Here is a 26,507-nt window from a genome sequence, read left to right as displayed (position 1 = left end):
ACCTTCAAGGTCTTTTTTCTCCATATAGTGAAATTAATGAGAACAAATCAAAATAACCACATAAGTTTTATGTGTAAATCTTGATTTCCCTTGTAAAGTCTTTTTTTTACAGACTAGTTCTGAGTACACAAAGTCTGTATATTTTGAGGGTCCAAGTTGGAGTTGGGCCTCTCCATCTAGTATGTCAGAACTTCTTGCCTTGAAGACAAAATACCCACATGCCCCTGTAATCATGGGAAATACAACAGCAGGTATGGAAGTTTTCCTGTACAATCTCCAGATTAAGATATTCAAGAATGACCTTGATCTGTAAATGACCTTAACTGTCAATGTCAGAAATGAAATATTACTCCAATTCTGTACACAAAATTATGTTCTTCCTCTGATGTGTTTGCCTTGTGAAATAAGAAAAAGTCAAATGTGGCTCCTGCTTGCTTGTTGCTGTTGTATTATATGCAATTGGTTAATTTAACATTAATGAAATATTTATAAAAACAACTAACAGCTTGGTTGTGTGTACATATGAGAAAGCTGTTGGAGGTATCATGTCTGAAAATAATTACAAGAAAACTAGCTTATTGAGCAATGATATGATTTACCGTTAATTATACAAAGATGAATTTTAAAAAATCAATTATAATTAATTGATTAGTTAATTGATTTAGGTATATTCAATTATTTCAGCTTTATCAATTAAGCTAGGGAAATTCAGCAAATCACCTATATTACTATATGGAGGTAAAATAGAAGAGTTAAAGCAGGTCAGTGTAACAGATGATGGCGTCAGTTTTGGTGCCGCCGTGACAGTGACTGAATTAGGCCAACATTTACAACAAATGAAGAATGAAATTCCAGGTAAATTGAATTTTTCTGCATGTTTATGAGTTTTTCTTTATTTTTTTTGGTTTACCAATGATTAGAATTATCAAGGACTTGTAATCTATTTGTATGATGGAAAAAACCCTTTGAACTAATAAATGGTGGTTGTGGCCTACATGTAGTTGTTAAGGTGTTTATTGATTTTCTCATCCCAGAGATCATTCCAGGAAGTGAATTTGATACTGGTTTAAAGATATACTGTATTATGCTAAAATTTGATACATTCACATATTCAAATTAGAATTATCCAGGAAGCAGTTGCCAGATTTTAATAAATATTTGAAATAAAAGTATATTACCAAAAGATGAGTGTAATACTGTATTGTATATCTTTTAAGAAGAAGAAAGCTTCCGAAATAATTTTTAAATTTTAACTTTTTTTACTGTATATTTTTTCCAGAAAGTAAAAGAGAATATTTTACAGCACTAGAGGAAATGGTAGGGAGATATGGAGCAGATCAGATCAGGAATGTTGCTGTAAGATTTTGTTTAAGCATACATCCTATTAGTTTGATTTATTTCATAATGAAAGGGATACGTGCCATAATTTCTAGGATATTTTGCATACAAATATATTATGTTTCGCTGCAAAGGAGATTATTTAAACAATTCTTTACTGGGAGCTAAAACATCTTCAGGACGCCTTTGTGACAGTCACCTGGTTTTCGGGACAGTCCGGGACATGGCACATATGTTTAAGAGGACAATCAGGGACATTCTCCTGCTTGATGATGAATTGAGTTGGTGTGTCAGAGTTTATTCTTGTATGACTTTATCTTTTGTATTTTTGAGCATGTTAGAATTTCAAAAAATATCACATTCTTGTTGAAAACATTGCTTTAAAACAGATTCTTATTTGTATGTTTTCATAATTAGTTTCTAATGAAATTGACACATCTTGAATTGCACTTGATCAACATTGAATTTGGTACTTAACATTGTGAGTATTAGGGATTCCAATTTAAGAATTATAAGATTGATCAGGTAGCAGAATATAGATAAAAATGCAGGAGGTAAACAGCTTTGTAGTTCATGTTATAGACAATACTGTATTACAGTTGTAAAGCAACTTGGATATCTTTATTCTGGAATGTGTTTAGGTTAGGTTAATGTCATTCATCATTGTATATGTATATATTTCAGACATTGAGTGGAAGTATACTGTCAGGAAGGTCCAACTCTGATATTATAACTCTGTTTACAGCCCTTGATGCCAGTGTGTGTCTGATTTCAGGTGAATCTGCTTAATTTCTGTAGAAATGAAATAAAAACACACAAAAATCAAGAATTTTAATCTTTAGCATTGCTATTGGCTAGTGTTACATGAATATTACTATGTATATATACATTATTTGTTAAAAAATGATTTATAGATATCTATACAACCAAACTCTAAAAGGATATAAAAACTATTTGATGTTCAAAAGTGGTTTAAAGGCTTTCCTAAACTGATGTACTGTAAGAAGGTTTATTATTAAAGCAATAAAGAAAAAGTAATAATGCCAAGTCTAATTACCAAGTTTGGCTCACAAGTGGAATATTGTTTTACCCTTCAGAATCGTGTTTCACACAGAATGGGTGAAATTCTGTACAGTATTTCTTGATAATTAGTATGTTAATTTATATATCAATTGGGACCTCCACTGCAATTTTTTGCAGATTTGCTAATCTTGAATTGACACCTGTCACAATGGGTACAAAGTTTGCTAGGGACAATTTACACATTTCATTAAAATACAACCATTCAGTGTTTACTTAATTTACTAAAAATTTGTAGTTTTACAAAAGTGGTTGTATGTGTTTGTAGGCTTCCACAATGAAGCATGTTGTTTTTTCCCCCTTATTAAAGCTTTGAATGTGGTCATGTGACCTTGACATTGTCTCTTTTAAAACTGGACAAAATGTGACATAATGATAAAACAAATATATGTAGGAGTTCAATGCTAAAATATGGACATATTATATTATGTACTGTGAACCTATCATAAGTGATATTAAAAATTTACTATGTATAACATCTGAATAATATTTTAGCTAATGGTGAGAGAAAAGCTGGAATTGAAGGACTTTGTCTGCAGGAAAATGAGGTCATTAAATCAGTGTGCATCCCAAACAGTGATCAGGTACAAAATATATTTTTAATCTCTACCAAGTTTCAACAAATAAAAATGCCCATTTTATGCTGCCCTTCACCCTCCTCCACAAAAAATGTTCACACACATAGTTGTAAAAATATTACCCTTAACTTTCTTTTGCCACAAGTATAGAATCAGGCCGTCTGTACATTGGAGCAGTCTGACCAGGCCCTATACTGTTGATAGCTCAATTTTTCCATTTTGTTATTGAAATCCCTTAAAATGCAAATGGACTGTTCCAAACTTAAAGTAGGGAAAATACATCACATAAATTCACCGGGTTAAGTGTTATCAATAATAGTATGACCAAATGATCAAGTTAACTTGCTAAAGAGCTATTGCTTCTGGATTTTGACAGAATTATGGCCCTTTTTGAACTGAGAAAATGCTATATTATCCTGGGTATTGTTTAACTATTAAGTACTGAGAATATTTGAGCATGCTGTTCTTCTGACGGTTCTTGTTTGTTTTCTTTCTAGGGTACTAAAACCAAGAGTATGTTCTTCAAACAAGCACAGAGAAGAACATTCTCATTGGCTATCATTAACTGTGGACTGGTTGTGACATTGTCAGATAAAAGGATGGTGGAAAAACTAAGGTAACATTAGAACATTTCTTGTATGAAGCCATAAAAAATACCCTCATAAAACACTCTCTTCTGAGAATAAAGTGACTTATGGACAAATGTTATTAAGCTATTAAAACATGTATATATTATCACTTTTGAGGTCTCTGTATCTTTACCAAGTTTGGATTATCATCAGTACAGGAGCAACCAAACAAGTTAATCAACCTTCCATGAGGTGGAGTTTCTGCCTCTTAATTCAGAGGTTATGGGTTAGAGCTTAATTGGGTCACAACCAGATTTCTTTATTTGACACCAGCAATCATTAGTTGTAGTCTCAAAATGTGATTAATATAAGTTACAGGAAATTATATTCAAAATGATGAAAATCAAATGTATGAAAACTATGTTTAAAACTGACCACCCTCTTCATAAGTGCAAATATGGTACATTCTAAATTGTTTCCCTTTTATTAATTCAGGATTTGTTTTGGAGGGATAGCTGACAAAGCAGTTTTGGCAAGAAAGACAATGAAGTTAGCAGTTGGGAGGTAAACATGGTATTATTTCATAAGGATTTATTACATTACTTATTTTACATTATACTCTGACTATTGTTGGTTATGCAAGGTATATATTCTGTACATACTATATTATCTAGATAATCTTAGATAATGTAGTATATACGGAAAATATATTGTGGCTAACCAACACTGTACTGGGACATGATATACAAAACAATGCTAATGTGGCAACTTGGCAGACATTGACATATTCATCTTTAGCGTACTGCTGCTTCAAATGATGAAGTAGTGAAATAACACATTAACTTTAAACTAGTTTAAATTGTGTAATGGATTTCCTCAGGTATGAATTTGGAACAGTCCATTAGTTTATACAAATTGTTTTTAGTTTGATTGTGTTGGATGCTATAAGCTGATTGAAATACTCTCGAATCCGTTCCTGGAATCATCAGTTCTAAGCAATGAATGTAAAGTTTCTTGCTCATGGAAACTAAGGCTTGTCCCAGACAGGATTTAAACACTAACAGTCTATTCAAAGTTTTAAGGGATTATATTATCAAAAATGCAAAATTGAGCTACCAACAGTATAGAGCCTGGTCAGACTACATGGATGTGCAAGCCAGCCTGGCTCAATAATGATGACAAAGGCTAATCACTTTCAGTTTCAGCATATTTAGAGTTAAACTGATTCGTTCTGGTAGAAGTTTTCTGAGAACACTCGTTTTGTTAATTTCCCGCCAGATAGATATACTGAATACAGACTGTGACTAAACGTTATAAAAAGGAACATAATATTTAAATTTTTCAGGATCTGGGATGATGACTTGCTTCAAGATGTCATTGTCAGTTTGTCAGAAGATTTTGCGTCTGACAATGGCAAGCCTGTTGACAACTACAAGCTCTCCGTGGCAACAGCTTTCTTCTTCAAATTCTATAATCAAGTGAAAACAGAATTGGTATATACCCTGCATTATAGTTCTATTTTTACATCCTAGATAATGATTTATTTAATTTTTATACTTATTGCTGCATAAGAATTTTAAGAAATTAATTTTTTTAGCAACTAGAAATTTTCCTTGTAAGTGTTTCTCCAATGTCCTTTTCATACACTGCATTGCATTGCCACTATTGTAAACATGAAAAATATAAAGAATTCTGTTATTATATGTTTTCCTTGTTGAAAAATATTGAACATGTAGGAAAACTCAATAAAATCTATTTTTGGATGGAAAAAACATTCAAATACATATATGTACATCTTTTAAAACCTATTAGGCTATTGTAATTTCATTTGAAAGTAATCTCTTTCATGAGAATACTTATGTCTTGCATACATACTTATTTCTCTGTTTTTAGTTATGTTAAAGAATAGAGAGGTCTTCTTAATGGCCATTTATGTAAGTCAAACATTTCCATAACGAATGTATTTAAATTAAACATTTCCCATATAGGGTCAATCTGGGCCAGGTACCGCATGTCTGGATCTACTCACACTTGAACCCTGCTCCGCTACACAATACTATGATGCCTGTACAGAGCCGGGTCAATCAGAGGACGATGCATTAGGCCGACCTATACCAAATGTATCGTCAGAGGCTGTGGTGTCAGGGGAGGCAGTGTATACAGATGATATGCCTAGAATGGAAGGTGATCTTTTACACCAGTTTCTCACTGAGAATTTAATAAAAGGCTAATGAATATTATTTCATCTATTAATTTTTTGATGAATTTTTAGTGACAACAGCTTAAAATGTAATTAGGGTGGCTTTCAAACTGAGATAGTATATTAAAGGTTAACATTTGTTATGTCACCTATTTATTGTTCGAGATGAGTTTTTTGTGACAACAGCAGATGTAATTAGAGTGGCTTCCAAATTTGATTGTTGGAAGTGGAATTCTGAATTGTTTGGGAATAAGACAAAATGATTCTCTCTGTTAAAAAATGTAAAAAAGATTTACCTTGAACAAGGCAGAGCAGTATTCAATGAAGGCATAAGGATTCTCTGACAGAGTTCTCTAAAGTTATTTTGCTATACATTCGAATAAGAGGAAAATCTAAAGTACAGGCATATTTAACTGGTTTTTCTATTCATGTACATGTATTTACTTTAGTATGTATGGATATGGTTGTAAGAGCATTTTTAACTGTTCTTAAAATTTGTAAGCATTGTAACAGATTACTTATTTAAAAAATCTAAACAAAAAAAAACTTTCAACATTAAAGCACAGTCTTGTTTATGTTGAAAGCCTGGTTCAAAACTGTGACAGATTTTGAAAGTTATAATCAATATAACAGATGACTGATTTATAACAATGTTCATTATAAAGTAAGTGTAAATGAACAAAATGATAATTAAATGATTATTTTCTGTCTTGAACCTAGGTGAGTTGTTCCTAAGCCTTGTCTTAAGCCGTAGAGCTCATGCTAAAATTCTGAGTGTGGATCCCAGTGCGGCATTGAAGATGGAGGGTGTGCACAGTTACATTGATCATAGAGATGTCCCAGGTTCAAATCTGTGGGGACCCATTAAAAAGACGGAAGAAATCTTTGCATCCAAGGAGGTAGTTTTTATTTTCTTGCATATCAGACAGGATTATTTACTGTTTAAACCGGTGCTAGAAACCTGTCTTACATATTTTGTATAAGACAAGTCACATTCTTTAAAAAATGATGTCATTCTTGTAGACCTTTTATGAAAGAAATTAATTTTTAGAATGATGTCATTTTGCTGTATGAATGAAGAATCAAACACCGGCTGTCATAACAGATGGGAATAATTATCTCTCGTGAAAACTCTGCAGAACCTTGTTTACCACCGTAAACAGATATTCCAGTCTGTACCGGCAGCCAGTTAAAGATTCTCATATTCGTATATAAATTTGAATTTATTTTATGATTACAAAAATAAATGCTTATTGAGGCACATGTTTACAAGATTACAATATAATAGAACTCAATTTTAATATCAAAATCTTTAAAGCATCATTCTTCCAAATTCATGCTAATTTTCATGAAAATGTTTAAAATTAAAAAATAAAATATTAACAAAACTGAACGAAGAAAGTAACAAATGCATGGAGAGGCACCTGGAGGGTCGCCATAATTATGACTTCTACTGTGTTGGTAACCCAGCTTAAATGATAAATTTATTTAACAATCCCTTTTAATTAAAAAATTGTATTTTTTGCAGGTGTTGTGTATAGGCCAGCCAATAGGAGCCATATTAGCAGAGAATAGGGAAGTGGCAGGAAAAGCAACATATCTTGTGAAAATAGAATATGAGGATCTCAAACCAATACTTACTATTGAGGTACTTTCTGTTGATATATTTTAATGTGTTGTTTCTTTCTTGTTTACCTTTATCACTCCAAAGATCTTCATTGGACTTGTCCTTTCAATCTGCTCAAATCCATTTATCATTTTTATAGAAAAATTCAGAATGTGCACTGACAGATTAAATAGCAAACAGTGCATACCAGTATCAGTCTGCGCAGAAGTGCTGGCTGATCTTGGTCTGCACTGGCTGCAAGAGTAGAAACATTTGCTTGTAGCAGGCTTGGGGTTAAATAAAATGTGTAGAAATCCCACTGGGAAAAAACGGTTTTGAACTGAACGATAGTCTTATTTGATGGATTGTGTGCAATGGGACCGACAAAGAGCTATCCCAGGCTGCACATCCTTTGCACTCTGATCAGACTCTATACTTCATTGTTACTTCATTATTTTAGTATTTTGATTGTTAAATCATAATAACTTACAATAGACAGTCAAAGAATCACAGTGGTTTTAAGCCCAACAAGTCTGGCAACAAATTAAGTTTGAACACGTTAGTATAGTATGTCTTTGAAATTTTGCTTGTTTTCCAAGGATGCAATTGAAGCACAGAGTTTCTATGAAGGTGCACCATGTGCCCACCAGCTGGAAGGGGACATAGAGAAAGGATTTCAGGAGTCTGATCATGTTGTGAATGGTAATTCTGATTATTTTGTAAAGTGTGATGTGTATTTTGAATATGCCTGGCTTATTTCTATATGTTTAATGCTAGGACATGTTTTAAGCATTGAAGAGTTGGAAAGGCTATTGTACTCACACAGCTACATCTTAAAACAGCATACATCCAGATTCATGCTTATTTTCATGAAAATTTTGAAAATGTTTTAAGTCTGAAATATTTTAAATTCGAAACAAAGTAATTTACACATTGCAAATATCATTTTCAATCCAGGTGACTAAATAAATATCAAAATAAGCAAAGAAAAAGCCCATATTGCATTAGTCATGCAGAAGAAATATGGCGATAAATACTGCAAAATTAGGCATTCATCACATGCAACATGTAGATTGATTTTTTTTGTGGCTCATCCGGAGGTATGCAGCTACCAGGGATATGGACAAAAGTCCCACCATCACCCCGGACATAAGCCCCCCCCCCCCTCCCATGAAATTTACAGATAGGACAAAAGCCCCTATTCAAAAATGCAGATAGGACAAAAGCACCCCCGCCCCTCCCCCGTTCCATCAAACAATAACCCCCCTAAGGTTTATAGACCAGACTGACTACTATCTTTTTTCACACACCAAGGTGCTCAAATTCATCAAGATTCACACTAACTTTTAAATAAAAATGAAAAGAATTTGTTTCTCATGTTAATTTATAATGTACATATTTAAGTGATGATGAAACATATGATAACAGATGAAATAACGCATGCATGCGATACTAAATTCATAGCTTTTCATATCAGTTATTCCTCTTACAAAATATGGACCAGAAGACTAGTAATGTTAAATCACTTTATTTTATTGTGATTTTATGATAGCTTTTTATTACATGCTTTTCAGTAGACCGTGAAATTACTTTTTAAAAATGATTTCACAATGACATTATAGAATTTTTCACTGTCGTCTGATTACAGTTGAGTCCACACTAAACTTCCCACCCTTGTGCACTTCTAGTGCACTCGAGCTGAACTAGAATTGCACACCATGTGCACTTCTAGTGCACTAGACCATATGACCAGGCTGGCCAGGGAAGGTGACACCTAAATGGTTTATTGGATAATTGCATATCAAGTGACAGGGGGCATCCATTGTTAAGCTGCTGTAAGAAAAAAAAACTTTGGGAATATATGGCCTATTCATGAATATAAATAAGTAAATTTTAAAATCAGCAGTTTTAACATTTTAGGTGATTATCATGTTAAAGCTTAAAATTATTTTTTTTATCTATTGTAATCATATTTTTATAAATAAGTAAAATGTGAGTAAAATGTGCCTGAACTCAAGAAGCACATGAATATCTGCTGGTATCATTTTAAAAATGTTACAAAATTCGGAAAATTTTACAGAATTACTTTTCAAAAAGTATAATGTGACATCACCATGAATAAGAAGGCTTGTTGTTACATAGCAAAAACTCATTAAAAATGATTTAGAACCCCTAAAAAGCATGAAATAAATAGAAAATTTGGTGTTCACTCTATGAAATATATTTCAATCTTACATGCAAAACAAATATCCTCTAACATTAAATTTAACAGAATGATTATTATAACAGGGGAATATAGGACTGGACATCAAGAACATTTCTATATGGAGCCACATGCTGCGTACGCCATTCCTAAAATAGAGAATAATGAACTGGAGATTTATTGTACAGCACAACACCTGATGAACTTACAGGTCAGTATAGACACATGTTAAAGATATTGCTATTTTATATATAATTTTTTTTTATAATGTGTCAGTGACGTTTTTGTGTCGCCTCTACGGAGTAGTGGCGACATATAGGGATCACTTCTCCGTCGTCTGTCTGTCCGTCTGTCTGTCTGTCTGTCCGTCCGTCCGTCACAAAAGCTTGTCCGGACTACTCCTCATAAACTACTGGTGCAATTTCATCCAAACTTTACAGGAATGATCAGTACCAAGTCTAGTTGTGCATATTGTCAGCATTTTCCGGTTCAATGATTTTTGTCAGAGTTATGGCCCTTTAATAATTTTTAATTTTAAAGTTTGTCCGGACTACTTCTCTTATACCATAAATGCAATTTCAATGAAACTTTACAGGATTGTTCTGTAGCTCAAGTCCTTGCGCATATTGCAAGAGTTTTCCGGTTGAATGATTTTTGGCCGAGTTATGGCCCTTTGATAAAAATGTTTCTTTTTCTGTGTGTTGCCAGGTACACAAAAGCTTGTCCGGACTACTCCTCATATACTACAGGTGCAATTTCATCCAAACTTTACAGGAATGATCAGTACCAAGTCTAGTTGTGCATATTGTCAGCATTTTCCGGTTCAATGATTTTTGTTTGAGTTATGGCCCTTTAATAATTTTTATTTTTAAAGTTTGTCCGGACTACTTCTCTTATACCACTTATGCAATTTCAATGAAACTTTACAGGATTGATCTGTAGCTCAAGTCCTTGCGCATATTGCACGGGTTTTCCGGTTGAATGATTTTTGGCTGAGTTATAGCCCTTTGATAAAAAGGTGTTTTTTTTCTGTGTGTTGCCAGATACGCAAAAGCTTGTCCGGACTACTCCTCATAAACTACTGGTGCAATTTTATCCAAACTTTACAGGAATGATCAGTACCAAGTCTAGTTGTGCACTGTCCGTCTGTCTGTCCGTCTGTCACAAAATTTGTCCCAACATGAAATTGGCCATCATGAGGCGACACATGTGATTACTGATCGCTCTTGTTTCAAAAAATAGGATAACAGGAAACAAATTGTCCGCTTTACTAATTTAAATTTTAGAGTTTTCTCTCAATTGCATGTTTTAAAGCAATCTAGTCAATTTTTTTATGCTTTGAAGAAATTATCTTTCTTTTTTCTTCTTTTTTTAGCTCACCTGTCACAAAGTGACAGGGTGAGCTTTTGTGATCGCTTTTTGTCCGTCCGTCCGTCGTCCGTCCGTCGTCCGTCCTTAAACTTTTACTTTAAATGACATCTCCTCATAAACCACTAAGCAAATTTCATCCAAACTTCACAGGAATGTTCCTTTGGTGGTCACCTTAAAAAATTGTTCAAAGAATTTAATTCCATGCAGAACTCTGGTTGCCATGGCAACCGAAAGAAAAAACTTTAAATATCTTCTTTTAAAAAACCATAAGAGCTAGAGCTTAGATATTTGGCATGAAACATCTTCTAGTGAGTGTCTTCCAAGTTTGTTCAAATAAAAGCCCTGGGGTCAAAATTAGCCCCGCCCCAGGGGGTCATTGATTTTCCCTATATGCATATAGTAAAAACTTAAAAAATCTTCTTTTAAAGAACCCAAAGAGCTAGAGCTAAGATATTTAGCATGAAACATGTTCTAATGAGTGTCTACCAAGTTTGTTCAAATAAAAGCCCTGGGGTCAAAATTGGCCCCGCCCCGGGGGGTCATTGATTTTCCCTATATGCATATAGTAAAAACTTAAAAAAAAATTCTTTTAAAGAACTCAAAGAGCTATGGCTAAGATATTGAGCATCAAACATGTTCTAATAGGTGTCTACCAAGTTTGTTCAAATAAAAGCCCTGGGGTCAAAATTGGCCCTGCCCCAGGGGGTCATTGATTTTCCCTATATGCATATAGTAAAAACTTAAAAAATCTTCTTTTAAAGAACCCAAAGAGTTAGAGCTAAGATATTTAGCATGTAACATGTTCTAATAAGTGTCTACCAAGTTTGTTCAAATAAAAGCCCTGGGGTCAAAATTGGCCCTGCCCCGGGCGGTCATTGATTTTCCCTATATGCATATAGTAAAAACTTAAAAAATCTTCTTTTAAAGAACTCAAAGAGCTATGGCTAAGATATTTAGCATCAAACATGTTCTAAAAGGTGTCTACCAAGTTTGTTCAAATAAAAGCCCTGGGGTCAAGATTGGCACTGCCCCGGGGGTCATTGATTTTCCTTATATGTGTATAGCAAAAACTTAAAAAATCTTCTTTGAAAAAACCCAAATAGCTAGAGTTAAGATATTAAGCATGAAACATCTTTTAGTGAGTGTCTACAAAGTTTGTTCAAATAAAAGACCTGGGGTCAAAATTGGCCCAGCCCCGGGGATCATTGCTTTTCCTTATATGTGTATAGCAAAAACCTGAAATCTTCTTTGAAAAAACCCAAATAGCTAGAGTTTAGATAATAAGCATGAAACATGTTCTAATGAGTGTCTACAAAGTTTGTTCAAATAAAAGCCCTGGGGTCAAAACTGGCCTGGCCCCAGGGGTGTTATTGTTTTTAACTATATGTGTATAGTTAAAACTTAAAAAATCTTTTTTTAAAAAACTCAACGAGCTAGTCCTTAGATGTTTAGCGTGAAATATCTTCTAATGGGTGTCTACCAAGTTTGTTCAAATAAAAGCCCTGGGGTTTAAACTGGCCCGGCCCTGGGGGCCTATATACAGGTGAGCGACTTCAGGGCCATCATGGCCCTCTTGTTTTTTTCTTTTCTTTTTTTTTTGTAAGAAATTACCCATTATTTTCTCTGTCTTCTGTGCTTTGGAATGTGCACATGCTTGTTGTAATAGTTTTTTAATTTGTAAGAAACTAATTTCAGCTCAACTTTTTGCTAACTGCAAGTTGATATTTCCAAAACTACTGAAGGAAATAGGTTTAAACTTCACACACTTATTTGAAAGCATGTCACTAGCCAAGGCCAATAACTCTTAACATGGATTTTGACAGAATTATGGCCCTTGTTGAACTTAGAAAATTCTATTCGGGCTTTAGTTTTTTAGCTCACCTGTCACAAAGTGACAGGGTGAGCTTTTGTGATCGCTTTTCGTCCAGCGTCCGTCCGTAAACCTTTGCTTCAAATGACATCTCCTCATAAACCACTCAGCAAATTTCATCCAAACTTCACAGGAATGTTCCTTTGGTGGTCACCTTTAAAAATTGTTCAAAGAATTTAATTCCATGCAGAACTCTGGTTGCCATGGCAACCGAAAGAAAAAAACTTTAAATATCTTCTTTTAAAGAACGCAAAGAGCTAGAGCTTAGATATTTGGCATGAAACATCTTCTAGTGAGTGTCTACCAAGTTTGTTCAAATAAAAGCCCAGGGGGTCATTGATTTTCCCTATATGCATATAGTAAAAACTTAAAAAATCTTCTTTTAAAGAACCCAAAGAGCTAGAGCTAAGATATTTGGCATGAAACATTTTCTAATGAGTGTCTACCAAGTTTGTTCAAATAAAAGCCCTGGGGTCAAAATTGGCCCCGCCCCAGGGGGTCATTGATTTTCCCTATATGCATATAGTAAAAACTTAAAAATCTTCTTTTAAAGAACCCAAAGAGCTAGAGCTAAGATATTTAGCATGAAACATCTTCTAGTGAGTGTCTACCAAGTTTGTTCAAATAAAAGCCCTGGGGTCAAAATTGGCCCCGCACCAGGGGGTCATTGATTTTCCATATATGCATATAGTAAAAACTTAAAAAATCTATTTTTAAAGAACTCAAAGAGCTAGAGCTGAGATATTTAGCATGAAACATGTTCTAATGGGTGTCTACTAAGTTTGTTCAAATAAAAGCCCTGGGGTCAAAATTGGCCCTGCCCCGGGGGTCATTGATTTTCCTTATATGTGTATAGCAAAAACTTAACATTATGAAACATCTACTTTATACAGGTGAGCGACCTCAGGGCCATCATGGCCCTCTTGTTTACTTTGAAGCACTGAAAATAGTCAAACATGCTCTTTTTCTGTAATCTGCTGTTAAGTCATGATTTTAATAAAAAAAAACATTTTCTTTGAAACAGGGGACTTTATGTGAAGCAATAAATGTTCCCAAGCATAAAGTGAATGTCAGGATCAGACGACTTGGTGGAAGTTTTGGCGGGAAAGATACAAGAAATGCAATGGTTGCTGCGCCAGTTGCTATAGCAGCACACAAGTAAGATTTCTGTTTGCTGGTTTACAACTTATGATTTTACCATTATCGAGGTTAGATAAGAAATTGCGATTTACTCAGCTTTTTATTCCTTTTATGAAATCTGAATTAATCCAATTGTGTTTAAGCATCTGATTGTATAAGCAGTTTGAAAAGCCTTGATAAAAATATTTTAGAATTACACCAATGTAAGACAGGTGCTCTAGTAACTTTGGATAATAACTAAAGCCACAATAACACTGTACAAGCCATGTTACAACTTTTCAATTTTACCACAATTCATTGCAGCAAGGATCTATCTCATTAAACTCAAATCATAACTAACACGCTATTACACTTTGCAAGATTGGAACACAAAGTGGTGAGATAACAAGTGATCCAAAATCTTGGCCTAGTATAATTAAAAACCCTGCATTAATTATAAGTTGTTAGATTACAATGATCTTTTTCACATAACAGATATAAACGCCCCGTGAGATGTGTATTACCGAGGGAGATCGACATGGAGATTACTGGCAAACGTCATCCTTTCCTCGGAAAATATAAGGTTTGTCTCTTGAAAAGAATAATGAAGAAAGAATACATGAAATATTAAACATTTGGAAAAAAAAAAAAAGAGCGAGGCTGTCTTTTTTGTTATTACATCTAATGTAGTTTTATATTTCATCCTAAAAAATGTTGATTATCCATTATTGGTCAATCACCATTATAATAGTCTATCTTTTGAATACATTTGTAAATTACAAATTCATCTGAACTTGACAGTGGGAAAAAATGAGCATAATGTCACATTAAATTTCATATATTTAAAACAGGTAGGATTCAATAAGGAAGGGAAGATGAAAGCATTAGATTTGAAGCTATACAATCAAGGAGGACACTCTTTGGACAATTCTGTGGAGGTTTGATGTCTTTTTCCCCCCATTCTTTCTACTTTAATGTCCCTATATTGATCAATGTAACAATCAAGGGTTTATTGTTTTTGTCCGGACTTTTTAGGTACTTTTGTTATCTCTCTAGTTTGAACATCTTTGACTGCATCAGTCTCTCTCCTTACATCAGTGGTGAAGGTTGATGACTTCAAACCACTGGCCCCACACTGCTTAGGGTTTTATTTCCAGCATGGAAGGTAGGAAAGCTGAAAAGTCGCCATATGACCAATACTGTGACATAAATACCCTCCCTCCACCCCCACCGCAAAAAAAAAAATACAAAAAAAACATCTGTGCCCATGAAATAAGCTAAAGCCTTCCTTACAGAGGTACAACAATAAACCTGTTTTAGTTTGGTTGGGATTCATGTTCCACCAGCATTGCATAGATCATATGGTTACTTTTTAAGCTGTACTGGACAGTCATGTGGTTATGTACACAGGTGGTCTTTTTTTAAAGGCTTATAAATTTAAAATGATTTCTGGAATAGAAACAAGATCATAATTTAAAAATATATATTATCTTTGTTTATTAATGAACTTCTACTCAGGTGTTACTGTATTGTTTCATTAGAAATTATACTATTTTCAGGTAATAGGAGTATCAGTAGACAACTTTGACAGTGGTTACAAAATCGAGAATGTAAAAATCGAGGGTTATAGCTGTAGGACAAACATCATGTCAAATACGTCATTCCGTGGTTTTGGAGGCCCACAGGGGGTACTTATAATGGAAGATGTTCTATTCAATATTGCCTGTACCCTCGGCATCAGTCAAGAGCAGGTATAGTTATTATACGTTCATGTTGACAGGATCATTTGATTGGCAAATCATGGTCTCTGGATGTGGAATTTCAGCATAAATTAGGATTCTGAAATAAATAACAGGTATTCTGTTGTGAACAGGCAACAAAAGAGAGTAAATTGCTTAATTTCTTCTTTTATTGCTCTGGCACCAAACATTTGTCATTATATGTTAACTAATGTTAGTGAATCAATGTACTGGTACTTAGAAAGGTGTTCTGGTCAGGGACCATCAATCAGACACTTTTTGAAATTTTTTCCATACAGAGTTCACAATTTTAAAGGTAGATACTTGGAAATTTAACACAGTAAAGCCAGGTTCTTCTTCAAATGGAAGAGCTCCTTTGTTTATTTCAGATATTGTAGACATTTGTATTTGAGGCCTCTGCTGGGGGTATCAAAATTACTTAAATTGTCTTTACTATAGTACAATATGACCAGACAGAAATTTTTAACTTTAATCTGATTCAGTAATGCCTTTAGTTCTATTCTTTTATATTTTGAACATAAAATCAGGGTCTTTCATGACCCTGATAAAAATGAAATTGATATTGTACATTTTCAATTTGTTTAAAGGTGAGGGAGGTAAATATGTATAAAGAAGGGGATACAAATCCACATGGTTTAAAACTTGAGAATTGCACTGTTAGAGATCTGTGGGCTAAATGTAAAGAGGATAGTAAATATGAAGAGAGGCTGAAAAGTGTGAAGGCCTTCAACAGGTATGTTTGTTGATTTTCTAATTTTAAAGGGAGGTAATATAAATGTTATCATGCTATTCATCATATATTTTAGTTTCCTGTAAAGGTTTTATTCCCTTTTTAGTGAGCTCAAAGGTTGCAAATAAATCATCAACATAATAGTTTCTGTTGACATTATGTACTTTTCGTTGGCAAATCTTCTGCCTTAATGACAATCATGACAATATCTTAAGGTATGTAATTAACTTGTCAATCTCTGAAAAATTTGGGGTTTGGACCTTCCTTGGCTGAGTGGCTTTGGTTGTTGACTTTAAATCACTTACTACTGACTGCTTTCGGTTTAAATTCCTGTGGGAAAAATGCATTTTTTCATACAAGGAAGCTATCCAGCTAGCATATGGAAGGTCAGTGGTTCTAGTCAGGTGCCTTAGTCTATAAAATGGTGCTTGAGGTTTGTCTCCACCAGTAATACTGCAAAGTCTCCATATGACCGTGACATTGCCATTGTGACTTGAAATCCAACACAGTTAACAAATCAACTTTTTGCCTGTATTTGAATATTAACCAACCACATTTAAGGGAACTTGAGATTTAAATATTAAAACTAAGCTGGGATCAGTATTGAGTTTGTTAATGGCAGGAAAATCAGGCTAGACCTGAATCTATTCTGATGCCATTTGCATATCTTTCTATATCATTGCTTGTGTTCCAGGAGTAAAAGATAAGGTTAACATGTGTTCAGAGACAATTTGGAAAAAAAAACACAACATTATAACAGTCAAACCTGTGTTTAAGCCCACCTCAGGATAATGATAACCCTGCAAATAAAGGCCACGGTTTAATAACCCTTTCATTGATAAAATAACATAATTTTCCTCTCCTTTAAGTCGCCTTGCCCTTAGGTTTGACTATACTGTATTTCAGAGATAATAAATTTAAGAAGAGAGGTATCGCGATGACCACAGATAAGTTTGGAGTAGGTTTTCCAGCTGTTTTCTTAAATCAGGTAATTGATAAGAGTTTTTTCTAGATTATGTCAGAGTTTTTCCATACATTATTTTAGGAACAATGTGTATTCAAAAAAAAACATGTTTTTTCATATGACATTAGTACTGGTTGTTTCCAGGAAGCAGACTCAAAAGTGATATATATAAGTTGCAAGAACTTGTTTGGCAATCAAGCTTAAATAAATATGTTTAAACCAATGGTCTGTCAAGGATTTTTAACTATATTTTCTTGGTTATGGTATGGTAATTGTTTAAAAAAAATGTCCCAGCAATGGTTATGCTTTGTCTATGGGTTTTAAACATTTTCCCTAGTAACAATAAAGCAAGCAACCTGAGGAGTGCTGGGTTCGGACCCAGTTAGGGCCAAGCCATTGTTTTCTTTAGGAAGAAACTTTACCTTCATTGCTCTGTACTTGTTGGTTCCAGGAACAAATTTAAGAGTCTTTCAATATAGCTCCCAACACAGACAAACTAAAATAAATTGTATAAACTAATAAGACTATGAGCTATTGAAGTGATTCTAAGCTTGAAAAAAAGTGTAGTTTACATTAATTTTGTCAGTATCAAACTAGATTTTGCCTTGGTTGATATAAAAAGAATTGTATGATTACAATATTTATATTAGTAACAATGGATTGCTTTTAACCCTTGAATGGACTATTCCAAATTTAGATCAGGGTGGATTCTTTCAGAAATTAAGCATGTTAAGCCTTTATCTTATCCAGCCAATCAAATAGAGTTGACAACTATTTCAGGGTACGGCCATTGTGAACATTTACACAGATGGTTCAGTGTTCTTGGCTCATGGCGGAGTTGAAATGGGGCAGGGACTGAATACAAAACTTATACAGGTACTCTTTTATAAACCATTATAAACAGTAAAAAAAAGACTTAAAACAATATGAAATAAGCTGAAAATTTTAAGGTAGATATGATATTTGCAGATTGGCACCTCGACAAGTAGAACATGATTAAAATAATGGTATCTAGAGGATCTTTAGACCATGATCATTGTACTGTATCACCATAAAATATGTACACTTGATCATCGGCTTCAACAAGAGAAGCATTGTCTTCTTGTATAATTATGAATCAAAGTACAGAGTTTATATCAATTTGATAAATGTAATATTTTTGTTGTAATTGAACAAAGGAAAAGCTGTCTGTGATTGTCCAGGTCATTGTGTTCCTTAGTGTATGTGGACATTGTCAAGGTCATTATATGTACATATAAGGAATTCTTTTGTTATGGTCATTTTCAGCTCTACTTTTCTAATAATAAGAAATTTTAGGTGTTGTACTCATTTGCACTTTCGTTTAGTTTATGACAGAATTATGACTCTTTTACAACTTACAAAATTCTAAATTCTACATTTTCCATGCTCTTGTCTTACTATGAAGCACTGAGAATAGTTGAGCACTCTGTCCTACTGACAACTCTTGTTTTATTTGTACAGGTAGCATCAAGAGCACTAGGTGTTCCAGTTGAACTTATCTACACAAATGATACCAGCACAGAGAAGATTCCTAATGCTACACTCACAGGGGGCAGTATGGGTACTGACATTTATGCTCCTGCAGTTCTTGTATGTATATTAATCCTAACCACACTATAAATATTTTGAATGGAATTGGCCATCTTTCAATCTGGACAAAACCATTTATCGTTTTTAGGGAATTTTTATTTTGCGTGATTGTAAGATAACAACTAAATGGGTTTGAATAACTGGTGTCTATTTATCTGTTAGCACAAGCAGGTGATGTGGTTTTGATCCCTGTTAATGCTTTGTAGCACCCAAGGTTAGCCAAAATAATCTTTCATGTTTAGGCCCAGTCTGATCTGTACTGTGTTTATGCACTGTAAAAGCAAACCAACAAACAATTCAAATGACTGACTATGAAGTGAACAGTGCAGACCCTGATTTGACATAACAGGTGTCCAGCTTATCTTTGTCTATACTGTAGGCATGGGTAAAATCTTTTGGTGACAGCAGGTTAAAGGTTAAAACATTACTTTGCTGGAAACTTGTACTTGTAGCTCTTATAACAATAATTGCGGGTCCTATAATGCCATCGGAAAAAAACGTGGACGCTTTGTACGATCATGCATATTAAATTGACAGCAAACATTTAGTTTTAGTTGTTCAAAATGAGATTAATAGAACTTGTTATCATGAGGTCCAAATTTAACCAAATAAAAAGTCCTTGAAACACATTTACAAGGGTTATGGTTAATGATTTTTGTGATTTTGCACCTTAAGATCCTATGAACAATTAATGTCATGTATTACAGTACAACCTCTGCAGAGTTTGAGAAAATTGTATTCTGTTGTAGTGCAGAGGTTATTGCTCTACAGAGGGCCTCTCTTTTGAGGTTACACTGCAATAAGTTTAGTCATCTCTGAAAATTTGTTTTACCATGAACTCTGTACTATCTGAATCGAAAACTTTTAAGAAAATAATGGAGTAAGGTATGAAATGAAATATTTTACAGCCAAAAATCATTGCTACCCATAAAAAAAGTATGGCAAAAAAATGTTTTTTGTTCTTAACATTGGATCAGAGTTTGTCAATGTAAACCACATCTCTTTATACATGTACATGAAGGTCTCATGTTTTAGGATTGTAAAAAAAAAGAAATTAAATGGTTTCGAAATGATTCAAAGCATCCACAATTTCTTTTTTTGAAATCCTAATAATTCAGCTGTCTAACTATTTAAGATATAGAAAAAAGCTGTTACCAAGTTTTGTTTCAAAAGGGGAAACAAAGATATTTTTAAGTTGAGCTGTTTCATTAGTAGAGATACGTTGTTGCTTTCATTGTAATAAAACTAAAATTATGAAATGTAAATAAATATTCTACAAGTATTGTCTACCTTTAAACATTTCAGGATGCTTGCAATGTTTTGTCAGAGAGACTTGAACCTGTGAGGACAAGGCATCCAGACCTGGCTTGGCCTGCACTGGTATGTTTTATATGCAATTACAGACTCACTAGTGTTAATAATTTTGGCCTACTTGATAGAGCAATACATGTACTTGTAGTTTTTATCTTATCACTGATTTTTGAGTACTGTGGGTTCAAATATATAGAAAATATACCATAAATACAGATTTTCATCATCAGTCAGCTGTACATAGTTTAAAGGAACTTCATTGTGGAACAAAAGCCTACAAAAACCCATAGAATTTAGATCTGCTAGGGCACTTGAAACAGAAAGATATGCAAACAATAATTAAGAAATATACTTGGAAATTAATTATATGTGGATTTTTTGGCATTCTATAGCCTGATTTGAGTGAAAAGCATTGCAAAGCTTTTCAATTTCGTGTCATTTTTCACAATTAAAATAAATATTCTAGATAAATGGAGTGAGCAATTGGTCCTAAGTTATTGGTCCAGAATTTCATCAATTAGATTATTATTCTTGAAAAAATAATTCCCACTCTCGTCTTATCAATCAAAATCTTCAGCGAAGTCCCTTTAATTTCTTTGATGAATCTTATTATAGTTGTTGTTTTTCTGTGTTATTTCTGATATTAAAATTTGACTGACATGCTGTGTTTCAGGTTAAGAAGGCCTACTTTAACAGGGTGAAACTGGTTGCCACTGGGTTTTCTAGGTAGGTTTTACAAAACTTGAACTTTGGTTCTGTATGTGTTTTTTTTCTGCATTACTTAGCAGTTTGTACTTCTGATTTTTAATCTCTTTTTTTCCATGTGTGCATTAGCAGTTTGTACTTCTGATTTTTAATCTCTTTTTTTCCATGTTAGCATATGATTCTACTAAGCTTTTTTTGCTCATTTCTGTTCATTTAGATTTTTTTCCATTTTTAGCTTGATTATTTAATGAAATGTAGTGGAAATTTTTACGGGAAGAAATGATATTGCAGTTGTAAAAAGTTATTGGGCCACAAATGGCCTTTCTTCAGGGGTTATACTGTATCTCATTAATTCTAGATAAAAAAATAAAAGAGGTACAACAATTTAACATTCTAGGGGTTTGATGCAGTCACTTAGATTTGTTTTTGCTGTTATTTTTAAGAAAAGAAAAAGATGTGAACTGGAACAGAAACAAAAGGACAGGATGGAATTATGATTATTATACATATGGGGTCTGCTGTACAGAAGTGGAAATTGATGTACTTACTGGGGAAAACCAGGTAGGACTGGAATTAACAGTTTAATAAATAAGTACATATATACATGTATATGTAATTTTTTCTTGCATATCAGACAGGACCTACCATTTACACTGGTGGTAGAAAAACCTGTTTTACTATGTGCCTTTTATGAATGAATTGCTACTTAAGATGACATCATTTTACCATTATGAATGAAGTTTGAAAATTCATACACTTCTATTTTATAAAAAAAAGCATAATGAGAATATCATAGCCTTGTTTTTGCCGTGAACAGTTATCCTCAAGCTAAATATTCCAGTCTGTACCAGCAGCCAGTGTAAGATTCTTATAAGATAGAGCAACTTTAATACTGTTTCAGGAGTTAAACTACACAATGTACAATTTTATTGTTTTCAATAAATCATATAAACACAGGGTGACTTTACAGGAAGAGGAAGACCATTAAAACAAACAAAAAAACAACGACAAAAAACATGATTAAAAGGAAAAATTTAACCTTGCCCCCAAGGATTGAACCAGCAATATCATAGATTGATCTCGAAATACATTTTGTTGGATAGATTGTTAAAAATAGTTTTATTTTGATCATGTTTTGCACTGATGAAGGCAACGGCTTTGAAAACAACAAGAGTCGGGACCATGGCAACAGCATTGTTAATTGCAGTATATTGTTATAAGCAATATTTTTATAAAGTGGAATTTACTGTATTTGTATTTGAAGATACTTCTTGTTTCCATTATGTTTGTTCTTGGAACTTCTTTGATCTATTTATAGGTATTGCAAGCTGATATAGTATTTGATGTTGGTAAAAGTTTGAATCCCGCTATAGATGTTGGACAGATTGAGGGTGGTTTCATACAGGTAACTCACTATCCTATCTCGGGGGTGGTTTCATAAGGTAACTCAATATCTTATCTTGAGGGTGGTTTCATACAGGTAACTCAATATCTTATCTTGAGGGTGGTTTCATACAGGTAACTCAATATCTTATCTTGAGGGTGGTTTCATACAGGTAACTCAATATCCTATCTTGAGGGTGGTTTCATACAGGTAACTCAATATCTTATCTTGAGGGTGGTTTCATACAGGTAACTCAATATCCTATCTTGAGGGTGGTTTCATACAGGTAACTCAATATCCTATCTTGAGGGTGTTTCATACAGGTAACTCAATATCCTATCTTGAGGGTGGTTTCATACAGGTAACTCAATATCTTATCTTGAGGGTGGTTTCATAAGGTAACTCAATATCTTATCTTGAGGGTGGTTTCATACAGGTAACTCAATATCCTATCTTGAGGGTGGTTTCATACAGGTAACTCAATATCTTATCTTGAGGGTGGTTTCATACAGGTAACTCAATATCCTATCTTGAGGGTGGTTTCATACAGGTAACTCAATATCCTATCTTGAGGGTGGTTTCATTTCTTGAGGGTGGTTTCATACAGGTAACACAATATCCTATCTTGAGGGTGGATTCATACAGGTAACTCAATATCTTGTCTTGAGGTTCGTTTCATACAGGTAACTCAATATCCTATCTTTAGGGTGGTTTAATGCAGGTAACTCAATATCTGATCTTGAGGGTGGTTTCATACAGGTAACTCAATATCTTATCTTGAGGTTGGTTTCATACAGGTACCTCAATATCCTTTCTTGAGGGTGGTTTAATGCAGGTAACTCGATATCTTTCTTGAGGTTGGTTTCACACAGGTAACTCAATATCATATCTTGAGGGTGGTTTCATACAAGTAACTCAATATCTGATCTTGAGGGTTGGTTTCATACAGGTAACTCAAAATCTTATCTTGAGGGTGGTTTCATACAGGTAACTCAATATCCTACATTGAGGGTGGTTTCATACAGGTAACTCACTATTCTATCTTAAGGGTGGTTTTTATACAGGTAACTCACTACCTTATCTTGAGGGTGGGTTTATACAGGAAACTCACTATCCTATCTTACTCAGTTCAACTGCCATGCACAAAGTGTCAGAAAATATATTTAAGAATTTAAGTAACAACACATGTTTATTCTTTAATTGTTCATTTCTTAAAAATACATTTAACATTGTGTAGAAATATAAGAACTTGTGAATTGATATACAATTTATAAAATGAAGCAATGAGCAAATTTTGCCTATTGGTTTAAACATATTTATTTAAGCTTGATAGGTAATAGTGTTCTTGCAACTTATATTAATCACTTTCAAGTCAGCTTCCTGGAAACAACCAGTACTGGTGTCATATGAAGAAACATGGTTGTGACCTGATTAGGGCTTGAACCCATGATTCCTGGGTTGTGAGGCAAACACCTTAACCACTAGGCCACCTCTCCCCTTAAGGCCATGTCTATTATTATTGATTATACAAGTTGCAGGTGATGTATACAGGAGAATATAGCCTATAAATGAGATAAATATGACCATAGATGCTAGCCTATATTTGTTATATGTAGTCAGGCGCTATCTGAGTGTTATATTTATGTCAGCAAGGCTATATTCTCCCCATATATCCAGTCAAAAACTTGCATAACTAACTAATGATATTGCAAATTGGTTTATGAAAAAAACCCAGCAACTTTAGACTGTTTCTTCAAAAAGCGGGAAAAAGATACAGATAAAGATGGTGTCATCAGATGTTCAGTTGCGGTGCAATCAAAAGTAATTCAAGTACAAAGTCGTCATATTCTTTTGACTTAACGATATTCTAATCAAGAAATTCGCCATGAACTGAACTCTATAGTTAAGTTTATGTGCACATAGATAACTGTCTTTGATGTAGAAATCATTGTTATTTCTGTAAATGATGCTCCAGTCTTCATGGTGTATATGTGGTAAAGTATTAAGCTGTTTAGAGTTCAATAAATGTATTTGCATTATCATAATAATTATTATAGTAAAACAAATCATATAGAAACATAAAGGGTTATTTATGGAAACACAGAATCGGTTGTTATGAAGGCCCCCCCCCCCTTACCTTAGTCAGCCATGGAGTGGTGGCATGGCCAAGTGTTTAATGCTTCAGACCAGTAACATAAGGATTGCTGGTTTTGAGTCAGGGGCAAGTCGTTGTTTCAGTGAGCAAGAAACTTCACACTCATTGCTTAGCACTGGTTGGTTCCAGGAACAGTTTTGATAAGTTTCAATAAGCTTATAGCTTCCAACACAATCAAACTAAAATAAATTAGTATAAACTAATTTTAGTAAGAAATTGTTGTGTCCATATTAATGTATCATTTCTCTAATATAGGGCCTTGGTATGGTGACAACAGAGGACATTGAGCCCGATGCGACCGGAAAGATACGGAACTGTAGTCCACTGAGTTACAAGATACCGAATGTGAGAAGTATTCCGAGAAAGTTTAATGTGACGCTCTTCAAGAACCATAACTATGTTACATCTGCGTATTCTTCTAAGGTGAAATATTATTAACTTACTTCAATCAATCTCATCTTAAAGTGACTTTATGCTCAATTTTTAGAAGTCAACTTGAGTAGAATTAGTAATATGTTTCAAGAGATAGACTATTATAATGGAGATTGACCAATAATTGATAATGCAAAATGTTTAAGGTAAAATATAAAAACTACCTGAATTATAGAAAGACTTCCCCACTTTTTTAATTTTCCTATACATTCCAACTATATTAATAGAAATATCCTTTGGTCATGTAGATTGTTGATGATTTTGCATAGGAAAATATAAATATTGGACACAATTATGGCAAAACTTTAAAGTTACTATGAATTTTACCTGTGCACTCAACATTAGACTTGGCTTGTCATAATGTCATTTCAATTGAAGAAATTTATCCATGGCTTTCACTCAATATACTATACAAATTTACAAATAATATGTTTGTGCCATTGGTTTGATAGGGTAGACTTATACTTTAGGAAATTGTTTATCAGTAAATCATTAAACATGGTGGATTCAGGTATTTATTTGTAAAAGTTTGTTTAGCTGACAGTTTATACTTGAATAATATATGCAGCTACTAGCAGAAAATCAGATAGTTTTGGTAAAAGAAAGTCTGGGTCAACTGGATAGTACTGGTAAGAGTCCAGGAAAAGTTGTAAGAACTGGAAACAGCTCTTGTATTATTCATACATAATTTACATTATCATTTTGGGAATCATAATTTTTTATGTAAAAATATTGTTTTTGCAAGTACTTACAGCAAGATATATTATTATAATATTATTTTTTATGTACATGTATATTTTACAGGGTGTTGGAGAGCCTCCTTTGCTTTTGGCAATGTCGGTAATATCAGCGTTGAAGGATGCAGTTCAAGATGCACGTGCCCAGATTGGTATACACGGTTATTTCGAACTAGATTCACCGGCCACTGTGGAGAAAATACAAACAGCCTGTGGCAATCAAATAAACAAGAAATAATTTGAAGACATTTTAAGTTTGTTTCATATTGTAGCAATATGGATTTTTTTCATCCTAGTCAGCTCGTCAGTTTCGAAAAAAAAGTTATTAGAATCCCTATTTCGCTGTTGTAGTAGTCATGCAAAAACTTTTATGTAGCCTATTATTCAAACTTTTGATTTAAAAGTTATCAATTTAAAACCTGGAATGAATATTTGCTTATTATGAAAAGGTGCAGTTGTGAAACAAGGGGCATAATTCTGAAAGCTATATCTTTGGAGTTATGCTCCTTTTTTCTACTCAGAATTTTTGTTAAAATTGGTAATCGATACTAGTAGTTGTTGCCATATTTACAGATTAGTATTAACACCACATGGAGGGCTCTTGTTCTTTTTACCTCTGATTTTGTATTATTATGGGTGTTGGGCTTTATATGACTTGTGTATTTACTTGTTAGGTTTGTGTTATTTACCTGTACTATCAGTGGTCCAGTTTCGGCACAGGACTTGATCCGACTAGTTCAATGTCATTTTTTTTTTGAAAACCAACAATTCATAAGAAAATGAG

The 26,507-nt window shown here is 33.7% G+C and overlaps 1 protein-coding gene across 1 annotated transcript; it reads left to right on the top strand.

Moving 5' to 3' along the window:
* Window positions 1-112: 112 nt before the first annotated feature.
* Window positions 113-26,507, top strand: LOC132752622 (xanthine dehydrogenase/oxidase-like; the record flags this gene model as incomplete). Its single annotated transcript, XM_060742964.1, is given in 27 exon segments — window positions 113-251; window positions 685-855; window positions 1,280-1,356; window positions 2,023-2,113; window positions 2,914-3,002; window positions 3,494-3,612; window positions 4,061-4,129; window positions 4,911-5,058; window positions 5,554-5,749; window positions 6,486-6,664; window positions 7,294-7,413; window positions 7,971-8,073; window positions 9,661-9,785; window positions 13,840-13,973; window positions 14,430-14,517; window positions 14,786-14,872; window positions 15,494-15,685; window positions 16,282-16,427; window positions 17,331-17,412; window positions 18,169-18,264; window positions 18,871-18,999; window positions 20,305-20,379; window positions 20,984-21,036; window positions 21,459-21,576; window positions 22,334-22,420; window positions 24,810-24,977; window positions 25,791-26,507. Coding segments are annotated over 27 exon segments (3,252 nt in total), but the record flags the coding sequence as incomplete, so codon positions are not given.

The sequence above is a fragment of the Ruditapes philippinarum genome, unplaced genomic scaffold (genome assembly GCF_026571515.1).
Source record: "Ruditapes philippinarum isolate M1 unplaced genomic scaffold, ASM2657151v2 ctg4406_1_1_1_1, whole genome shotgun sequence".
Classification (NCBI taxonomy): domain Eukaryota; kingdom Metazoa; phylum Mollusca; class Bivalvia; order Venerida; family Veneridae; genus Ruditapes; species Ruditapes philippinarum.
Note: the sequence above shows the minus strand (reverse complement) of the source record. Positions and strands in the feature narration are given on the sequence as shown.